This window comes from Myotis daubentonii, chromosome 1 (assembly GCF_963259705.1).
Source record: "Myotis daubentonii chromosome 1, mMyoDau2.1, whole genome shotgun sequence".
Taxonomy (NCBI): Eukaryota; Metazoa; Chordata; class Mammalia; order Chiroptera; family Vespertilionidae; genus Myotis; species Myotis daubentonii.
In genome coordinates, this window is record NC_081840.1 from 125,516,428 (window position 1) to 125,536,156 (window position 19,729).

Genomic DNA, 19,729 nt, shown 5'->3' on the forward strand with positions numbered 1-19,729 from the left:
TTGATGTTGTCCCCTAACCAGAATGGCATTCTCCTCCCCCTCGTAGTAAATTTACTACTTTTTGGGCCTGATGGGCATTGGGTTCAGTAGAGTCATTTATTATTTTGTTATAAGTGGGATTATTGTTGCTTGCTAATTTTTTCCAAGATAAATGTTTCCTTTGGTCATGATTTCTAATGGGTTAATATTGTTGAAAGTAGGGAAAACATACTTATTTTGAATTTTCTTAAGAGAGTTTGAGAATATTTTTTAATTCTTTTACAGAAATAAAACTCAAGCTCCACAATGACAACCTATTTGGAATTCATACAACAAAATGAAGAACGAGATGGAGTACGATTTAGTTGGAATGTTTGGCCATCAAGTCGGCTAGAAGCTACAAGAATGGTTGTTCCAGTAGCAGCCCTATTTACACCACTAAAGGAGAGACTCGATTTACCACCAATTCAATATGAACCTGTTTTGTGTAGTAGGACCACTTGCCGTGCAGTTTTGAATCCTTTATGGTAATTAATATATATGGAAAAACGAATATGGCAGTATGATTTAGAAATGTAGTTTTTGACTCATTTATATAAAATAGTCTTTCTTTTTGTTTATAGTTATTTTTATTCAAATGAGGATAGTCAAATCCAAAGAGCTATAAGATTTTATTTTTTAAATATATTTTTATTTATTTCAGAGAGGAAGGAACAGGGAGAGAGAGAAATATCAATGATGAGAGAGAATCATTGATCAGCTGCCTCGTGCACGCCTCCTACTGGGGATTGAGCCCGCAACCTGGGCATGTGCCCTTGACCGGAATCGAACCCCGGACCCTTCAGTCCGCAGGCCGACGCTCTATTAACTGAGCCAAACCAGCTAGGGAGATTTTAGGAGTAGTAAGGTAATTAGAGACCAAATGTTAAATTGTTCTTATATAAATCACTAGGTCCTATCAGTATTTTCTAGATACGTGTACTGGCTGTTTATCAACACATCTCATGTCAATTAGAAAAGTCATAATTGAATTGCATGGTGTTTGAAAATGTTATGATTTCTTGTTGTGTAAGCAGAAAATCAGGAATCATTTTTATTCTCCTATCCACTCCCTCTTTCCTACCCAGTCCCCTAGCATATCTGATCAATCCTATCTCCAGAACATTATTGATTCTGTTTCATACTCAGTCTCTGCTAATACACTCTACTTGAAGATATACTATCTTTTTACTGGTCAATTTCATTATCTTCCTAATTGGTCTCTCTATTTTGGTTTGTGCCTTTCAGCAGTCTATTCTCCACCAAAAGCTAGAGTTTTACAAATGGGTATCAGGTTATGAAAATCCTCCAATAGCTTCTTATCATACTTGGAATAAAAAATCCCCATAGGAAGTCCTCTAAAGCCCTATATGATCTACCCTCTATTTAGTTCTGCCCTCATATCATGTTTATCGAATTCTAATCTACTTTATTATTTTTTAAAAAACATATTTTTATTGATTTCAGAGAGGAAGGGAGAGGGGGAGAGGTAGAAACATCAATGATGAGAGAGAATCTTTGATTGGCTGCCTCCTGCATGCCCCACACTTGGGATCGAGCCCACAACCCAGGCATGTGCCCTGACCAGGAATTGAACTGTGACCTCCTGGTTCATAGGTCATCGCTCAACCACAGAGACACACTGGCTGGGCTCATATACCTTACCCCCTTTCTGACTTAAAAAAAATTTATGTATGTATGTGTGTATTTTAGAAAGGAGGAGAGGGAGAGGGAGAGAGAAAAAGAGAGAGATGGATTTGTTGTTCCACTTATTTATGCATTCATTGGTTGATTCTTGTATGTGCTCTGACCAGGACTGAACCCGCAACCTTGGTGTATCAGACGACACTCTAACCAACTGAACTACCTGGCCAGGGCCCCTCTTTCTGATTTTTGAATATACCAAACTTATTTCTACCTTGGAACTTGTGTAATAGTATAGTTATGTATTCTGCCGGGATTGCTCTACCCCCAGATTTTCCTGTGACTGGTTCCTTTTCACTTAGGCTATATTTCAATTGTTTAAGAAGGCCTTCCTTTAAAGTAGTCTTCCCAAACACATTCTCACATCCTGCTTTGTTTTCATTAATTTTTATTATTATTATTTTTTATTTATTTTTTAAATATATTTTATTGATTTTTTACAGAGAGGAAGGGAGAGAGATAGAGAGTTAGAAACATCGATCAGCTGCCTCCTGCACATCTCCTACTGGGGATGTGCCTGCAACCCAGGTACATGCCCTTGACCGGAATCGAACCTGGGACCTTTTAGTCCGCAGGCCGACGCTCTATCCACTGAGCCAAACCGGTTTCGGCAATTTTTATTATTACTATCTAAAAGTATCTTCTGTGTTTAGCCCTGGCCAGTTGGTTGGGTGTCATTCTGTGCACGAAAGGTTGTCCACTCAATTTTCAGTCCGGGCACATGCCTGGGTTGCAGGCTCAATCCCCAGCAGGAGGCGTGGCAGAAGCAGCCTATTGATGTTTCTCTCTCACACTGATGTTTCTCTTTCTCGCTTTCTCTTTCCCCCTTCTTCTTTCTCTCAAAAACCAATTAAATATACATATTTTTAAAAAGTGCCCTGACAGCGTGGCTTAGTGATTGAGCGTTGACCTATGAACCAGGAGGTCAGGTATATGCCAGGTTGCAGCTCGATCCCCAGTGTAAGGCATGCAGGAGGCAGAAGATCAGTGATTCTCTCTCATCATTGATGTTTCTGTCTCTCCCTCTCCCTTTCTGTCCTTCCTCTTTAAAAAGAAACAAACAAACAAAAAGTATCTTCTGTGCTTATGTATCTACTTGTCTATTGTCTGTCTTTTCTAGAATATAAACTCAGTGAGACCAGGGACCTTTACTGTCTTGTTCACTATCACCAGCACTTAGAAAAATAGCTGGTACATGTTAAGCATTCAATAAATACATTTTTGAATTGTCTACATCTGAGTAGTCATCTTCATTTCACTAATATTACTGTACATTAAAAGTTATAATATATTTATTTATAAGTAAACTTGTATATGTCAAAAATATGGATTAGATGGCAGCATTTAAAAATAGATGGCTTTTGAAGATCACTTTGACTATATTTGAATACATTCATATTTTAGAAAGAAATTAATTTTATTGATATTAGGATTCTTGTAAAATAGAACTGAAATATGAGCTGTTGTATCTTTTCTTAAAACAGTCAAGTGGATTATCGAGCAAAACTCTGGGCTTGCAACTTTTGTTATCAAAGAAATCAGGTAAGAAAACCCCCATTTCAGATGTTAATGCTGTAATACTGGTCTAAATATGTATACTTAAAAAGAAAGATGAAATTGTTGTCATATGATAAAAATACTGATTTTTTTCCCTATTATTATATGATCAGGAAATATTTATTTTTAGTTTAAAATTTCATTACCCTTTCTGACAAATAATTTGTTAAATATTTTTGTTTCTTTTCTATCTGTAGTTTCCACCTACTTATGCTGGTATATCTGAACTGAATCAGCCTGCTGAACTGTTACCTCAGTTTTCTAGCATTGAATATGTAGTTCTGGTAAGAACATAAGAGTATATCTTTAATGAAGTTTTAAATATCTAATAATTTATACCAAAATAGTTATTAAATGGAGATGACTTAAAAGGCATCATTCTTGATTTTCACATTTAACTGATGGAGCATTTCAAAGATAAGTCTTCTTAGTCATTTTAAGCAAGGTAATATTCTCTTTTGTAGTTATTTCATGGGTGGCCAGGATATTGGATGGGATGGTGTGATTTGCTATACAGAGTATATCATTAAACACTAAAGTATCACTCCTGCTTTGTAGTTGGAAAGTCAGTTTACAAATACTTAGTCAATCTGATGCTGGAGCCTGATGATATATCCCCAAAGCTAGTTAATGAAATTATTCTTGTATTGGTTCTTCCTAGGAAAATCAGTTTTTCTTCCCTCTCTGAATAGCTTTACTTAGTTGTTTCTATATTTAAGAGTGAAAATGATAATATCCTTTATGAAAGTTATAGAGAAAGCAGAATATGGTTCACTTGAGCCAGTCAGTAATCTGTTCAACCTGGCTAGTGTCCAGTTCTCTCACAATCTAATTCAGATTTAGGCAATTATTTTATAAATTCACTACATGTTTTTAAGCTTTAGAGTTACTATTTTTTTATTTTAAAAGGAGTAAGTACTTTTGTTATAAGATATTAAACCTCATGCAGTTAAATAAAATTGAGAGTGAGAGTGAATGTTTCCTCTATGTAACTGTAAATAATTTTTTTTTACAGTGAATAATTTTTCACTTGATGATATGTCTTGGATGTCTCTCTGTGCATATATAACCTGTTTCATTTTTGAAATGGCTTTATTAGGGTTCCATTGTATGAATGTACTGTTGATTATCCTTATATATTGCACTGAAGTGTTAATACTTTTAAAAGAACTTTTTTTTCTGATGGTAATGTGTTTTAACAGCGTGGCCCTCAGATGCCTTTGATATTCCTCTATGTGGTTGATACTTGCATGGAAGATGAAGATTTACAAGCTCTGAAGGAATCAATGCAGATGTCATTAAGTCTTTTACCACCTACAGCCTTGGTTGGACTTATTACTTTTGGGAGAATGGTGCAAGTTCATGAACTTGGATGTGAGGGCATTTCAAAAAGTTATGTCTTCAGAGGAACAAAAGATCTGACTGCCAAACAATTGCAGGTAAACAGCAGCCTATCTGTGAGCATCATTTTAGATATGTCTGAAAAGCTTCTGGATGTAAGTTTCTAGAAAATATTTTCATTGTAATTGACTAATATAATTGTATTGTAACAAAGGCTTTACATTTGGTGTTGGCATCAGTTTTCTTTTATTTGCCTTACATTTTTATCAGACAGATCAAAGATCTTTCACTTTTAACAGTATCTTTAACATTTAGAGTAAAACAAAGTATTTTACCAGAGATTTGAAGGCCTTGTAGAAGTGACATACTGAAGACAAGCGAAGGCAACTGCAGAATATTAGCTTTTGTTTCTTGACATCTCTCACTTAGGAACTAAACACTTTTATTATGTTTGCAAAAGGAGACATGTTAAGGTGTTAGAATTTTTAATATAAGAACTATAGATATATGTATTTTTTTAAATAATAGGATGACATTTTTATCTTTGGGGCAAAATGAAACTTTCAGATCCAGGGAGTTATGTGTAGCATACTAGGATCATCTGGGATATTTTTCAAAATATATATTTTTTTGCCCAAAGATTTTGATAGACCATGAGAGAGTGAGTGAATATGTGCTTGTATTGGGAAGTGGTTGGAAGGGTAGATTGCTCATGTAAGTATTCAAAAACTTTCTAAGAGGTTCTAATAAAACCCCCAGTTGAGAATAGTTACCCTAGAACAGTGGTTCTCAACCTTCCTAATGCCACGACCCTTTAATACAGTTCCTCATGTTGTGGTGACCCCCAATTTCATGGTTACAAATTGAACATAATTAAAGCATAGTGATTAATCACAAAAACAATATGTAATTATATATGTGTTTTCTGATGGTCTTAGGCGACCCCTAAAGGGGTCGCGACACACAGGTTGAGAACCACTGCCCTAGAAGATAAGCCTGGCCTAAAGTAGACAGACCTGAAATCAGACTTTGGAGGCATCCAGGTAGCCCACAATGAAAAAGAAAATATTTTGAGGATGACTCTTATTTGGAGCTCCGCAGACCCGGGTAGTGGTGCTACAGTTAATTGAGATAGAAAATACTGGAGGAATTTAATTTGCAGCTTTGGATAGGGAGGATAGTGAACAGTGAATAAGGTAGTGAATGAGTAGTGAATAAAATTTGAGGACATGGAGAAAATTAGAGTATGTGTTCTTTCCTGAGGTTTGTTGTTGAAGGTAAGGAAGGTGATAGTGTGGAGGTTTGAGAGAAATGAGCAAAAGTGGTTTTGTATAGGAGGGACAAAGGTTTTGTTTAGGAGAGAGTTGAATGTGTTTATACACAGAAGGGAAAGAGACTAAAGAGGGTGGGTGAAAGCAGGGCGAGATGAGAGAGTGAGGTTTCAGAAGACATGGTAGGGATTCCTTCAGGAGCACAGGGAGTAGAATACCTTACATGAGACAAGAGAGAAAGTGGGCAAGTTATAACCTCTCTGTGCCTTACTTTTTTCAATTGTAAAAGGGAGATAAGAACAGTGATTACCTTATAGGGTGGTCATGAGAATGAAATGGATTGTGCCTTTCTGTATTTGTTGTTATTTTTAAATTGTTAATTTATTTAAAGTGGCTTAATGTTAGTTTTGATTATAGAGTATATTTTACTTAAGTTATATAATACATATGTAACACAAAAAATCTGCCTTTTTGCAACAGGCAGTAAATTCTTATAACATTTTTCTTTTCTCCATTAAAATGTTTTTATCTTCTATCTCTTGATAACCGTCAAGTTGAAAAGAGTCTAATCTTAGCCCTAGCCGCATAGCTCAGTTGGTTAGAGCATCCCATACACCAAGGATGTGGGTTCGATCCCCAGTCAGGGTACATACAAGAATCAACCAATGAATGCATAAATAAGTGGGAACAACAAATCCATGTTTCTTTCTCTCTCTTCCCCTTTCTCCACCCCTCTTCTCTCTCTAAAGTTAATCAATAAAAAATTTTTAAAGGAAGAATCTGGTCTTTGCTCCCCAAATAGTCCTGGATTTAAGCCTTAAACTTATCTAAGTTGTGTGCTATTGGATGGATCTCTTTGCTTTTTCTCATCCTCTATGGAAAGGTATAAACAGTAACCATTTTGCAGAGTTATTATTAGTATTAAATGAAATAATTTGTGAACACTCAGTATAGTATAACTATTATGGGGTTTTGTAGCAAAACCTGGGTTAATATCTTGGTTTGTCACTTACTAGTTGTGGAATCTTATGCGAATTACTTAGTCTTTCTGAGTGTTAGTTTTCATTTGTAAAGCAGGGACTAAGAAATCTACTTCATTATTGTTTTGTGAGGAAATAGTATATACAAAGAGTTTAGCACATAATAAGTCTTCAGTAAAAAGTTGCTGTTTCTGCTAGCAGTATAGGAAACGCTGCAAGATTAGTTTAATCATTTTTCTTTGCAAATCTTTAGATGTTCTGATTTTTTGTTATATGCTTTTACTCTCTTCATGACTAAGCATTTCCATATTCAAGAAAACTTTAGTAAAATAACATTTCCAAATGTTTAGAGAGAAATTGTGCACACTTCTAAAATTCAAAAACCAAACTAGCAGTTTGGTTAGGCATTAAGTCAGAACATTAACAAAGCACATGTACCTTATAACCCCCTTTTTATGATGCTATATATTTCTCCTGCATAACACTTATTACAATTGCAATTTTATAGTTAATGATTTGACTTAACTCTGTTTCTGTCACCAGATTTTAATTTCTGTAAGGTCAGGAACTATATATTTTTTCACCATTAGATGTCTGGCACAGAACAGGGATGAATGAATACAAGTTAAGGAATATAGTCATTCAAGTTACACAGTAACTTAATTTTACTATTAATTAGAAATAAACTATTTCTGAGCTCCCTCTTCTTTGCTCACATAGCACATTGTACTTTGCTCTCTCTTTTTAAAAAATTGATTTGAAAGAGAGAGAGAGGGAGACATCACCTTGTTCCATTTATTTATGCATCCATTGGTTGATTCTGGTATGTGCCTTGACTGGTGATCGAACCCGCAACGTTAGTGTATTGGGACAACGTTCTAACCAACTGACCTACCTGGCCAGGGCTACTTTGCTCTTTTTTGATGGTTATTTCAATGTACTGTTAATGTTTACCTGATAGTCTCCCCAACTAGACATTTTTCTTTTTCTTTTTTTACTTTTTTTAGATTTATTCTATGCTGATTTACTCCAGGGCCATAAGATTTTGTTTCTTCAGTTTCTTCTGGGATATCTTTTTCTTTTGTGCAACCTTCTCTTCTGGTTTAGGAACAATCTGCTCATTTTCTGTAAGAATCATCTCAGTGTGGCAGGGAGAGCTCATGTATGGGTTAATCCACCCATGGGCTCTGTAGGTTCTATGCCGCATCTTGGGAGCTTTGTTCACCTGAATGTGCTCAATGATCAGAGAGTCTACATCTAAACTCTTATATTCAGCATTGCTCTCAGCATTTTTAAGCATGTGCAGCAAAAATTTAGCACTCTTTTTGGGCCACTAACTCTGTGTCCAGTTCCACTGTTTCTCCTGAGCACACTTACCAACTCCATTATTGTAATGACGGAATGCCACACTGCTTCTTTAAGGTGACATCCTTCAGATACTTGGTGACTTTTGGAATATGCTTACCCTTGATGGCCTGGGCAGTTTCATAAGTGTTCTGAAAGTGAGCACGAAGATTTTGTTGATTTGCATGATTTCGTGGGGTTTTCTAGGTATAGTGAATAGCAAACCATTTTCAGAGGTCACCTATGGCCGCTTTGGGCTAGACATTTTGCTTTTTGAGGAAAGAGACTTTTTTTCTTTACTTTTGGGTTCCTAATACCTAACACAGAACCTTGTACATGGTAAATTGTTGAGACATCTTTTAGGAGTAATTATATGGATATCACAGAAGTAATCTCTTTACAGGAAATGCTGGGGCTCTCTAAAGTACCCGTTACTCAAGCAACACGTGGTCCTCAGGTACAGCAGCCACCTCCTTCTAATAGGTAATAATTAAATATGACAAAGAGAATTTGACAATTCATGCAGCTATTTTAAGCATCCCTTACCCTTAACTTGAACATAAACATTCAATGATACTATTAAATATTTTTTGGAATATAAGTAGGTTGCATTAGTATACTTTTCAATGTAAGGATTCACTATAGTTTTGATATATTCCTGAGCTTCTGTTTTTAAGTTCGGAAAAACTGAATTTTGTGGTTGAGGGCGGGCAAAAAAAAAATAGCCTCAAAAGCTTTTCATTTTGCTGTCTTACCCTTAGAGGTTGCTTTCCCCCCTAAACTCACAAATCAGAGGAGGTATTACTAAAATTGAGTTGACATCTCTTCTCATAATTATTTCAATAACCTTAATACTTACTAGATTGGTAAATGAAAGATATAGTCCTGAAGTAATATTTGGTTTGACTGTTTCATTTATAGCAGTTGTACTCAGAAGCGTGGTTCCTGGACCAGTAGTGTCAGCATCACCTGAGAACTTGTTTGAAATGCAGATTCCTGGGCCCACCCCAGATTTTCTGAAACAACTGTGTGTTAAAACAGCAATGTGTGTTAAAACAAGCCCTCCTACTGCTTCTGATGTACATAATAGTTTTGAGAACCATTGGTGTATCCTGTATTCGGATTATTTTTCTGTGTTTTTAAGAAAATGGATGGCCGTGTATGGTGTGGCTCAGTTGGTTGGAGCATTATCCCATATACCGAAAGGTCTTGGGTTTGATTCCCGAGGGCACATGCCTCGGTTGTGAGTTCAGTCCCCCTTTGGGGCACAGAGGCAACCAATAGATGTTTCTCTCTCTCTTCCTCTCTAAAATTAAAAAAGAAAGAAAGTGGATAGTTTGTTTCTTAAACACTCACCCACAAATAAATGGCTTTTTATTTAATTTTGTTTTGCAGATTCTTGCAGCCAGTACAGAAAATAGACATGAATCTCACAGATCTTCTGGGGGAATTGCAGCGAGACCCTTGGCCTGTACCACAGGGAAAGAGACCTTTGCGTTCCTCTGGGGTGGCACTTTCCATAGCTGTAGGACTACTTGAGGTAGTGACAATAGCTTCATTGTGGAATGTAAATGTGTTTGTGTGTGTATGGGATGATATGTACAAGATAATGTTGAGTGAAATAAATGAGGTCATAGTTGAGCGAGTATATGATTTTATTTAAAGTTTGATCTGCAAGGTATCCTTTTGTGTATAAAGAGGCTTCTGGAAGGATGGTCACTAAATGTTAACAGTGGTAGGGCAATTTTACTTTTTTTTTTTAAAATATATTTTATTGATTTTTTACAGAGAGGAAGGGAGAGGGATAGAAAGCTAGAAACATCGATCAGCTGCCTCCTGCACACTCCCCACTGGGGATGTGCCCACAACCAAGGTACATGCCCTTGACTGGATTCGAGCCTGGGACCCTTGAGTCTGCAGGCTGATACTCTATCCACTGAGCCAAACCAGTTCGGGCCAATTTTACTTTTAAGTAGAGTTTGAAATTTTTACGCTACACAGATCTTAAGGAAGAGTTATTTTAAGACGTTTTTTTAAAAAATTGGAAATGCTATCAAATTTATAGAAAAGTTGCAAAGAATTTCCCCCCTGAATTATTTGAGATTAAGTTGCTGATAGGATGTTCCCGATCCATTGAATACTTTGGTTGTGTTTCCTGTAAACCAGGATATTCTCCTATATAAATAACAACAGTACAGCTATTAAAATCAGAATATTAATACTGATACATTACTACCATGTAATTCTCAGACCTCATTCAAGTTTTGCTGATTATTCCAGTAATTTCTTTCATTAAAAGGATTTAGTTCAGAGGCATACATTTAGTGTGAAGTCTGTTTTGTGTCCTTCCATCTGGTACAGTTCCTTAGCTTTTCCTTGACTTTCATGACTTTGACATTTTGGAAGATTCAGACCAGTTAGTCTATGAATGTCTGTCAACTTAGGTTTGTTTTGATGTATCCTCACAATTAGATTCAGATCTTACATATATCACAGAAGTAATGCTTTATTCTTGTTGCATTCTATCAGGTGGCCCATGATTTTTATTTGTCCCATCACTGATGATAATCACTTTGATCACTCATTAAGATTGTATCTCCTAGGTTTGTCCACTATAAAATTATTTCCCTGTCTTTGTAATTAGTAATTATAAGATAGTGGGAAGCTTTGAAACCATGCAAATATTCCCTTACTCAACATACTTTCAATTTATTCATTTGTTTATTAATATCACTATGGAGTCATGGTTTCCTATTTTATATAGTGAGTTATATATTGTTACTATCATTATTCTTTTAACTTTCTACTTTGAGATAATTCTAAACATATGGAAAAGTTATGAGAAAGATTCAAAGATTAATTGAACTTTTATCAGATTCCTCAAATGTAAATATTTTATTACATTTGTTTTACCTTTCTCTCTCGATACTTATACATATGTCTCTCTCTGTATATGTCTATTTATATGTCACACACATGTAAATTTTAGAAAACTATTTGGAAGTCAGTTACAAACATGATGTCCCTTTACTTGTAAATACTTCAGTGTGTATATCTTAATTACAGACATATTTTTTTTATAACTGCAGTTCAGTTAACAAAATCAGGAAATTAACATTGATATAACATAATTTTTTAATTTATAAACTTAATTCAAATTTCACTAGTTACTCCAATAATACCCTTTATAGCAAAAGAAAATTCTGAATCATGCATTACATTCAGTTGATATGTCTCTTTAGTGTCCTTTATTCTGTAATAGTTCTTCAGTTTTTCTTGTGTTTCATGACATTGATATTTTTTAGGAGTATAGACTTATTCTGTAGAAAAAGTCTAAATTTGGGTTTATCTGAGCTTTCCTCATGAATAGATTTAGGTTATACCCCTTTCCAGGAATGTTACAGAACTGATTTGTGTTCTTAGTATAGCACATCAGGAGGCTCATAATGCTGATTTGTTTTACTACTGCTAATGGTAGTTAGCTTTGATCACTTGGTTAAGATGGTTTCTGCCAGGTTTTATTTTAAAATTAGGAAGGCACTATTATTTAGAAGAAGATTTTAAAAGAAAAGTATTCAAACAAACATCTTGTTTTTAAATTTCATTTTAAATATTTGATTATTTTAATTTCTTGAAAAATGTATGGTAGCCTGTTTTCTAGAAAGAGTATATCACAGTTTATTATCAAAAATGTACATTCATATATTTTTCTTTAAACTCTTTTGACGAGTTACTTTTATTTGATAGTGTACTTTTCCCAACACTGGTGCCCGTATCATGATGTTCATTGGTGGTCCAGCCACTCAGGGGCCAGGAATGGTGGTCGGAGATGAATTGAAGACACCTATAAGATCATGGCATGACATTGAAAAAGACAATGCCAAATATGTTAAAAAGGGAACTAAGGTAATTTTGTTTTTTATTCTTTATGACTTATTAGAAAAATGTACGAGATAAAAGAGGAAGAGTATTGGGGGGGATTTGGGGGTAAGGACACATATGTAATACCTTAATAAAAAAAAAACTAAAAAAAAGAGGAAGAGTACAAATATTTTGTGATAAATCTGATATTGTGAAATCTGATACTGTAACTACTGTTCAGAATTGGAGAAATAGTCTTTCTTTCTTGATAACTTATAATTATTCTAGTTTTAAATGTTTAAAAATTTAATAGTATGCACCACTAGGTATCTCTTTAAAGATTACTCTGGAGAGAAACTCTGTGTGTGAGGCTTTTTTTTGTTTTGTGAGAGAGAAACATCAATGTGAAAGCAAGTCATTGATAGGCTGCTTCCTGCGTGCCTCCTACCAGGGATCCAGCTCCTACCTGGGCATGTGTCCTGACCAGGAATCGAACCGGCAACCTTTTGGTGCACAGGATGACACCCAATCGACTGAGCCACACCTATGTGCCTTTTAAAATATTCATGTTAAGGAATGTCTCTCCAGGAAAAATTTCTTGCATTTTAAAATTTTTTATTTCCAAGAGGCTGTACTTTAGATATGTATATTTTTCATTGGTTGAACAGTCTATCATTTTTTTTTTGAGTTATTTTCTGTTCATGTAACTTCAGTTTTACTTGTAAATGTGCCAGTACTTTTTTCACTAATGTTGATTTTTGACTCCCTTGTATTGGTTTTGCTTGTTAATGTTCCCCTTTTATTATTATTAATTTATTTATTTTTGCTAATCCTCATCTAAGGATTTTTTTCCCCATTAATTTGTACAGAGTGTGGAAGGGGGCAGGGAGGAAGAGAGAGAGAAAGAGAGAGAGAGAGAGAGAGAGAGAGAGAGAGAGAGAGAGAGAGAGAGAGAGAGAGAGAGAGAAACATTGATGTGAAAGAGACACATCAGTTGGTTGTCTCCTGATAGGGGCTGGGGATCGAACCTGCAACCCAGGTATGTGTCCTTAATCAGAATTGATCCCTTGACTCTTCTGTGCATGGGCTGACACTCTAACCACTTAGTAACTGGCCAGGGCTAATGTCCTTCCTTTAAAAAAAATTCTCTAGAGTTTGTAATTTTAATTTAAGTTGTACTATATTGTATCATATGTCCTTTTTGGTAGTCATTATTTATCATATATATTTTTTATTACGTTTTTATTGATTTTAGAGTTAGAGGAAGAGAGAGGATAGAGAGATAGAAACATTGATGAGAGAGAAACCTCATCAATTGGCTGCCTTCTGCACCCGCCCCCCCACCCCCCACTGGGGATTAAGCCCGAAACCCAGGCATGTGCCCTCACTGGGAATTGAACCAATGACCTCTTGGTTCATGGGTCGATGCTCAACCACTGACCCACACCCGCCACGCTATTTATCATATAATTTTAAGTGTAACTAATAACAAATATTTTTTGTCACTATAAATGCTTTCCCCCCCTGCCATTTAATTTTCCTTTTGTGCTTGGAATTTTTCTTAGAACTTCAAAAAATGTTTTATGTTTGTTTATCTTACTGCTTTTTTATTGTCTATGTTGATGTTTTTGTTACTTGCGTGTGGATTTAGCCAGGAAAAAGAGTTCTGTGCTGTTCTTCTACCATTTTTATGTATAAAGAGCAAATTGTTTGGTGTGCCTTTCTTTAACTTTAGCCTAATTTAGGAGTTTACAATAGTCCTCCCTTATTCGTGGTTTCACATTCTGCAGCTTCGGTTACCTATGGTCAGCTGCAGTCCGAAAATATTAAATGGAAAATTCCAGAATAAACAATTCATAACTTTTAAATTGCTCACTGTTCTGAATTACTCTGTTGGGACAAAATCCCTGAACATGAATAATCCCTTTTCCCAGATGGTAGATGTTACCTGCCCAGGAGTCACTTAGTAACCATTTCTGTCATGGTATCCTAGTTCTTGTGTTCAAATCTGTCACTATCCTTGTACTTGTGACCTTAATAATGACCTCAAAGCGCAAGAGTAGTGATGATGGCAATTTGAATATGCCAAAGAGAAGCAATAAAATACTTCCTTTAATTGAAAAGGAATGTTTGTATGTATAGGAAAAAACATAGTACATATGAGGTTCAGCACTATCCGTGGTTTCAGGCATCCACTGGAGGTCTTGGAACATGGATAAGCGGAGACCACTGCATTTAGAAAGAATGGCTTTAAAAAATACATATGTTGTTATTGATAGTAGAGGGAGAGGTGGAATTAGGCAGGGAGGGAGGGAGAGAGAGTGTGTGTGTGTGTGTGTGAGAGAGAGAGAGAGAAACATCGATGTGAGAGAAAAACATTGATCAGTTGCTTCCCGTACATACCCTGACCCGGGATGGAATTCCCAGCCTGGGTGTATGCCCTGACCGGGAATTGAACCAGCAACCTTCTGCCCTGACTGGGAATTGAACAGGTGACCTTCTGGTGCATGGGACAGCATTCAACTGACTGAGTCAACTGGGGAGAATGGCTTTTAAAGAAGAATGTGAAAGTAGCATATTTATAGAAGTTATCATACTATTTTATAACACATTATAGAAAATTAAGTTATAACACATCGCATTAAAATTATTGTGGATTTTTCTTTTAGTATTTCTTCGGTTATTTTACTCTATTAATGGGGAAAAGAATTATAGGATGATTAGTTTATACAGTAATGTTATGTGATTAAAAAAATCTTTTGTAGCATTTTGAAGCATTGGCTAATCGAGCTGCCACGACTGGTCACGTTATTGATATTTATGCATGCGCATTAGATCAGACAGGTCTCCTGGAGATGAAATGCTGTCCCAACCTTACTGGGTATGTATTTAAATTTTTATAATTTTTGTAGTTATAAACTAATAATGAGACTTTACAAATATAAACCAGCAATGACAGTTTATGAAAAAATTCAGTCATCATCTTCTTACTCCAGGGCAATAGATGTTAACAGTTTTTGATACTTCTTTTACTTTAAATTTTTTCTAAAATATACTTATAAATGCACATTTTTAAAAATAATTCTTTATTGTTGAAAGTATTACATATGTGTGCCTCCCTTTTTAAAAAATATATTTTTATTGATTTCAGAAAGGGAGGGGGGAGAGAGATAGAAACATCAATGATGAGGGAGAATCATTGGGTGCCTCCCGCACGCCCCCCACTGGGGATCAAGCCTGCCATCCGGGCATGTGCTCTGAAGGGGACTCAAACTGTGACCTGCTGATTCATAGGTTGTTGCTCAACCACTGAACTATGCTTAGATTTTTTGAAATATAATTCACATATCATAAAATTACTCATTTAAGTATACAATTTAATGTTTTGTGTGTGTGTGTTTTTTTTACTATAGTTACACATTGAGCAACCGTTACCATAATTTAATTCTAGAATATCTGCATTACCCCAGAAAGAAACTCTGTACCCATTAGCAGTCACTCCCCATTCTTCCTTTCTTTCCCTCTTCCTTCCCTTCTCAGCCTAGACAATCACTGATTTTTCTGCCTCTTTGTATTTGCCTATTCTTGATCTTAGTGGGAAACCGTGTAATCTTTCACCATTAAGTATGATTTTAGCTATGGGTTTTTGTAAATGCTTGTATCAGGTGAAAACTTTCCCATCTAATCCTGTGTTGAAATTTCTTTTCAGGAAAGGGTGGTGGATTTTATTAAATGCTTTTTCTACATCTACGGAGATGGTCACATGTTTTTTGTTTTTATTCTATTTATATGGTGTATTACAGTGGTTTTATTTTTTTATATTAAACCAACCTTGCATTCCTAGGATAAATCTAAATTGTGAATAATTCTTTTTATGTATTGCCAGATTTGATTTGTTAGTATGTTATTGAGGATTTTTGCATCTGTTTCCATAAGGGATCTATCTTGATTTGTAGTTTCTTTCTTATGATATCTTTGTTGTTGGTATCAGCGTAATACAGGCCTTATTGAATGAGTTAGGAAGTGTTTCTCTTCTGTTTGCAGGCAGCCATTATATGGTTTTGGGATAATTTAATTAGGTGTTAAAAACTGAAGCTTGTCAACTCATTTTTCAGGTTTATTTATTTAATGCATCCATCTAATAAATATTCATGAAAACATAATGTGTGTCAAACTGTTTAAGGCACTGCAGATACAGCAGTGAACCAGACATGAAAATCTGCCCTCATGGAGCTTACCTTCTATTGCAGGACTGTTCAGCGTAATTTTTTATTGGACATATTCTCTGCATTGTTCCATTGACATGTGGCAAGTGTGACTGAGGAACTGAGTTTTTAATTTTAGTTAATTTACATTTTAATTTAATTAGTCACATGTGTGATGCACAGTTCTAGTAAGAGGAGATGAGACAAGTAAAGTAGATAGTATGTCAGATGGTGATAAATGTTAGGGAGAAAAATAAGTCAGGAAATGAGGGTAGGGGTTTGCAGTTCTAAATAGGGAAGAAGGAATGACCTAAATGAAGGTGATGGTTTAGCAAAGACTTAAGGAAGTAAGAAAGTGAGCCATGTGCATATATGAAGGAAGAGTGTTTTAAACATAGGGAATAGGAAGTGCAAAGTTGAAAACATACCTGGGGTGTTTGAGAAATAACAAGGGTAAATGAGGGGGGTCAGATTGTGAGGGTCCTTGACTATTATTAGGACTTTGGATTTTACTTTGAGATAGGAAGTCATTGGAGAGTTTTCAGCAGAGTGATGTGATCTGACTTCAGTTGCCTTCAGTAAGAGTCCAGCAGGTCCTCTGATAACATTTTGTTTCATTAAAACTAGAAATGTGGTGCACAAAATTCGTGCATGGGTAGGGTCCCTAGGCCTGGCTGGCAATCAGGGCCAATCGGGGCCTTCCTTCCCCTGGCTGCTGGCTGCCAGCTGGGGCCTTCCTTGGTTCTTCGCTGCCCCCTGCTGGTCAGCGCACGTCATAGCGAGTGGTCAGACTCCCGGTTGGTTGAACTACCGAGGGGACAATTTGCCTATTAGCCTTTTATTATATAAAGATTGGTGAGGAAAAAAAATTTGATTCCTGGCTGGGATCACTGTGGAGTTTGCATGTTCTCCCCATGTCTGCATGGCTTTTCTCCAGTGACTCCAGTGTCCTCCCATATCCCAAAGATGTTCAGTGAATTGGCATGACTAAATATCCCAGACTGAGTGAGTGTGTGTGTGTGAATGTTTGCTGCAATGGGAGGGCTTCCTGCCTAGGGGGTGTCTGCCTTATACCTTGAGCTGCTATCATATACTCCAGCCACTCTCGACCCTGAACTGGAATAAGTAGGTTGGAAAAAAATGATCTTCCTTGTTTTTATTATATTAATCTTCCTTAAATGTATGTATAACTCACATTTATTTCCATGCTTAACATTATAAGTATTTTGGGTTTTTATTTAGAAGTTTGATGATCTTTTTGTGATCAGAAGTATGCCATAGGAACTTAACTTGTGTTTATATCAATTAGCCTGTGGTAAAATTGGTTTGTTATAGGTTATTTTGCTTAAAATTTCAGTTTCCAAGGATGAGGTCTTACTGTATAGAAATACAGGAATACCAGGTGGTAGCATGACAGGTGGTGAGAAGTGGTTGGATTTTGAATATATTTAGAAGGTAGAGGATTTGCTGATAAATTGCATCTGGGGCTTGAGAAAACCAAAGGAGTTTACTGGAAGGATTGGGTTGCCCTTTATTGAAATGAATAAGACTGTGGGAGGAAGAGTATCTGGGGAAAAGTTTGGTGGTTCATTTTTGAACGTGTTTGGTTTAAGTTGCCAGTAGACATCCATGAGGGAGATGAGATGTCCAGTAGGCACTAAGATATAATGTACAACCTAGAATGCAGGAGATAGGTTTGGGCCGGAAGTTTGAATATGGGAGTTGTCAGAATATTAGTGATTTTTTTTTTAAAACTATAAAAATGGTTGAGATTGTAAAATTGTGAAATATAATACTGTAAAGGTCATGGTAACCTTCCTAAGGGTAGTGAAAGTTGACTTAGAGTGAATTAGAAAAAGAACAGGCAGAGGGGATTGGAGGCAGCTGTTATAGACCAGAACTTCCCAAACTTTCACGTGCACAGATCAGCTGGGTACCTTATTAAAATATAGATTCTGGGGTTAGTATGCCTAGTCTTGAAATTCTACTTTTCAAGCAAGATCCTCGGTGATGCCAATGTTGCTTGAGCAAGAGCCACAGTGAGTAAGTAGTAAGGGGATAGAGAGGTTTGCTGTTAAAGGAAGCAGATAACTGGGGCTGTGTAAATTGTCATTAATCTAGAATGCATTATCAAGTTTAGTGATAACACAGATTGTCATAGATTGCCATGTTTGTAAAACTAGAAAATTTGCAAGAATCTATATACAAACTATGTACAAACTTTTAAAATTAATATGTTAAGTTGTCAAGACTTCTAGGTCAAGGTCAATATACAAAATTCAACTATATTTTTATACTAGAGGCCTGATGCACAAAATTCTTGCAAGAGTAGGCCTTCCTTCCCCCAGCTTCTGGCACCGGCTTTCCTCTGGCACCCGGGACCTGGGCTTCCCTTTGGCCGCCAGCAGGCACCCAGGACCTGGGCTTCCCTTGCAGCCTCGGTTTCGTCCAGAAGGTCGTCTGGAAGGACATCTGAAGGATGTCTGGTCTAATTAGCATATTATGCTTTTATTCTTACAGATACCAGTAGCATAAGGAAAATAAAATTTAAAAAGATACAATCTATACTGGCATCAGAGCATAAGTCAAGACTTTAACATTATCAAAAGTAAAATTACTATTAATTATAGCACATCAGTTTTATTCTTTCATCTATTTAATTTTTTGTTTAAAACTACTTAAAGTATCTTTAAAATATGAGCAAATATATGTGAATATTTGTGTGCATCTGTGTATGTCAGTGTTTGTATCCCCTTTTTATATAAATAGAAAATCTACACATCTTCCCCTACTTTTCACTTATATATTAGAAATTGTTCTATAGCAGTGCATAACTCCATTGTGTGGATGTGCCATATTTTATTCAACTAGTCTCTTAATAAATGGAAATCTGGATTGTTTTTAATATTCTATTATTACAAAAAGTGCTTCAGTGAATAGCCTTATGTGTATACTTTGCTTTTTTATTTTTGCCAGAATATTTGTGGGATAGATTTCTAATAGTGGGGTGGCTGGATTAAAGAGAAACTACATATCACATGTAATTTTGTTCAATATTGTCAAGTTCTTCTGTATTGCACACTTTTTATTCCATCAGCAATGTATGAGAATGCCGGTTTTTCCACAGCATTTTCAACAAAATACCTTGTCAAACTGTGATTTTTTTTCTGATTAGAGAAGAATCTTGGAATAGTTTTTGACAGTTATTGTTTCTTAAAACTTTAAAAAGTTAAAATAGGTACATGCTTACTGAGAAAAAGGATTAACAGTACATTAGTACATAAAATGAAAATGGTTCCTCAATGTCCTTCTACTCTCATTCACCGGGTATAACACAAACTTTGATATGACACACAGACAATTTTGCATATATAGACGTACACACATATATACTTGTTTATTATTAAGAATGAGAATGCAGACTGTAAATAGTCAGGTATCTTAACCA

The 19,729-nt window shown here is 35.8% G+C and overlaps 1 protein-coding gene and 1 pseudogene across 3 annotated transcripts in view; one reads left to right on the forward strand and one right to left on the reverse strand.

The window, feature by feature from the left end:
- Positions 1-285: 285 nt before the first annotated feature.
- SEC23A (SEC23 homolog A, COPII coat complex component) overlaps positions 286-19,729 on the forward strand; it is a 57,494-nt gene continuing 38,050 nt past the window's right edge. For 2 of the 3 annotated variants that reach the window (XM_059659614.1, XM_059659620.1), the window contains exons 1-8: positions 286-506; positions 3,207-3,264; positions 3,477-3,563; positions 4,482-4,718; positions 8,619-8,698; positions 9,611-9,755; positions 11,963-12,121; positions 14,842-14,957. In XM_059659614.1, coding sequence (XP_059515597.1) covers positions 286-506; positions 3,207-3,264; positions 3,477-3,563; positions 4,482-4,718; positions 8,619-8,698; positions 9,611-9,755; positions 11,963-12,121; positions 14,842-14,957 — 1,103 coding nt within the window. The remainder of the gene's footprint in view (positions 507-3,206; positions 3,265-3,476; positions 3,564-4,481; positions 4,719-8,618; positions 8,699-9,610; positions 9,756-11,962; positions 12,122-14,841; positions 14,958-19,729) is intronic. The other variant, XM_059659631.1, reaches the window with a different exon arrangement.
- On the reverse strand, positions 7,896-8,466 carry LOC132213294 (large ribosomal subunit protein uL22-like; annotated as a pseudogene).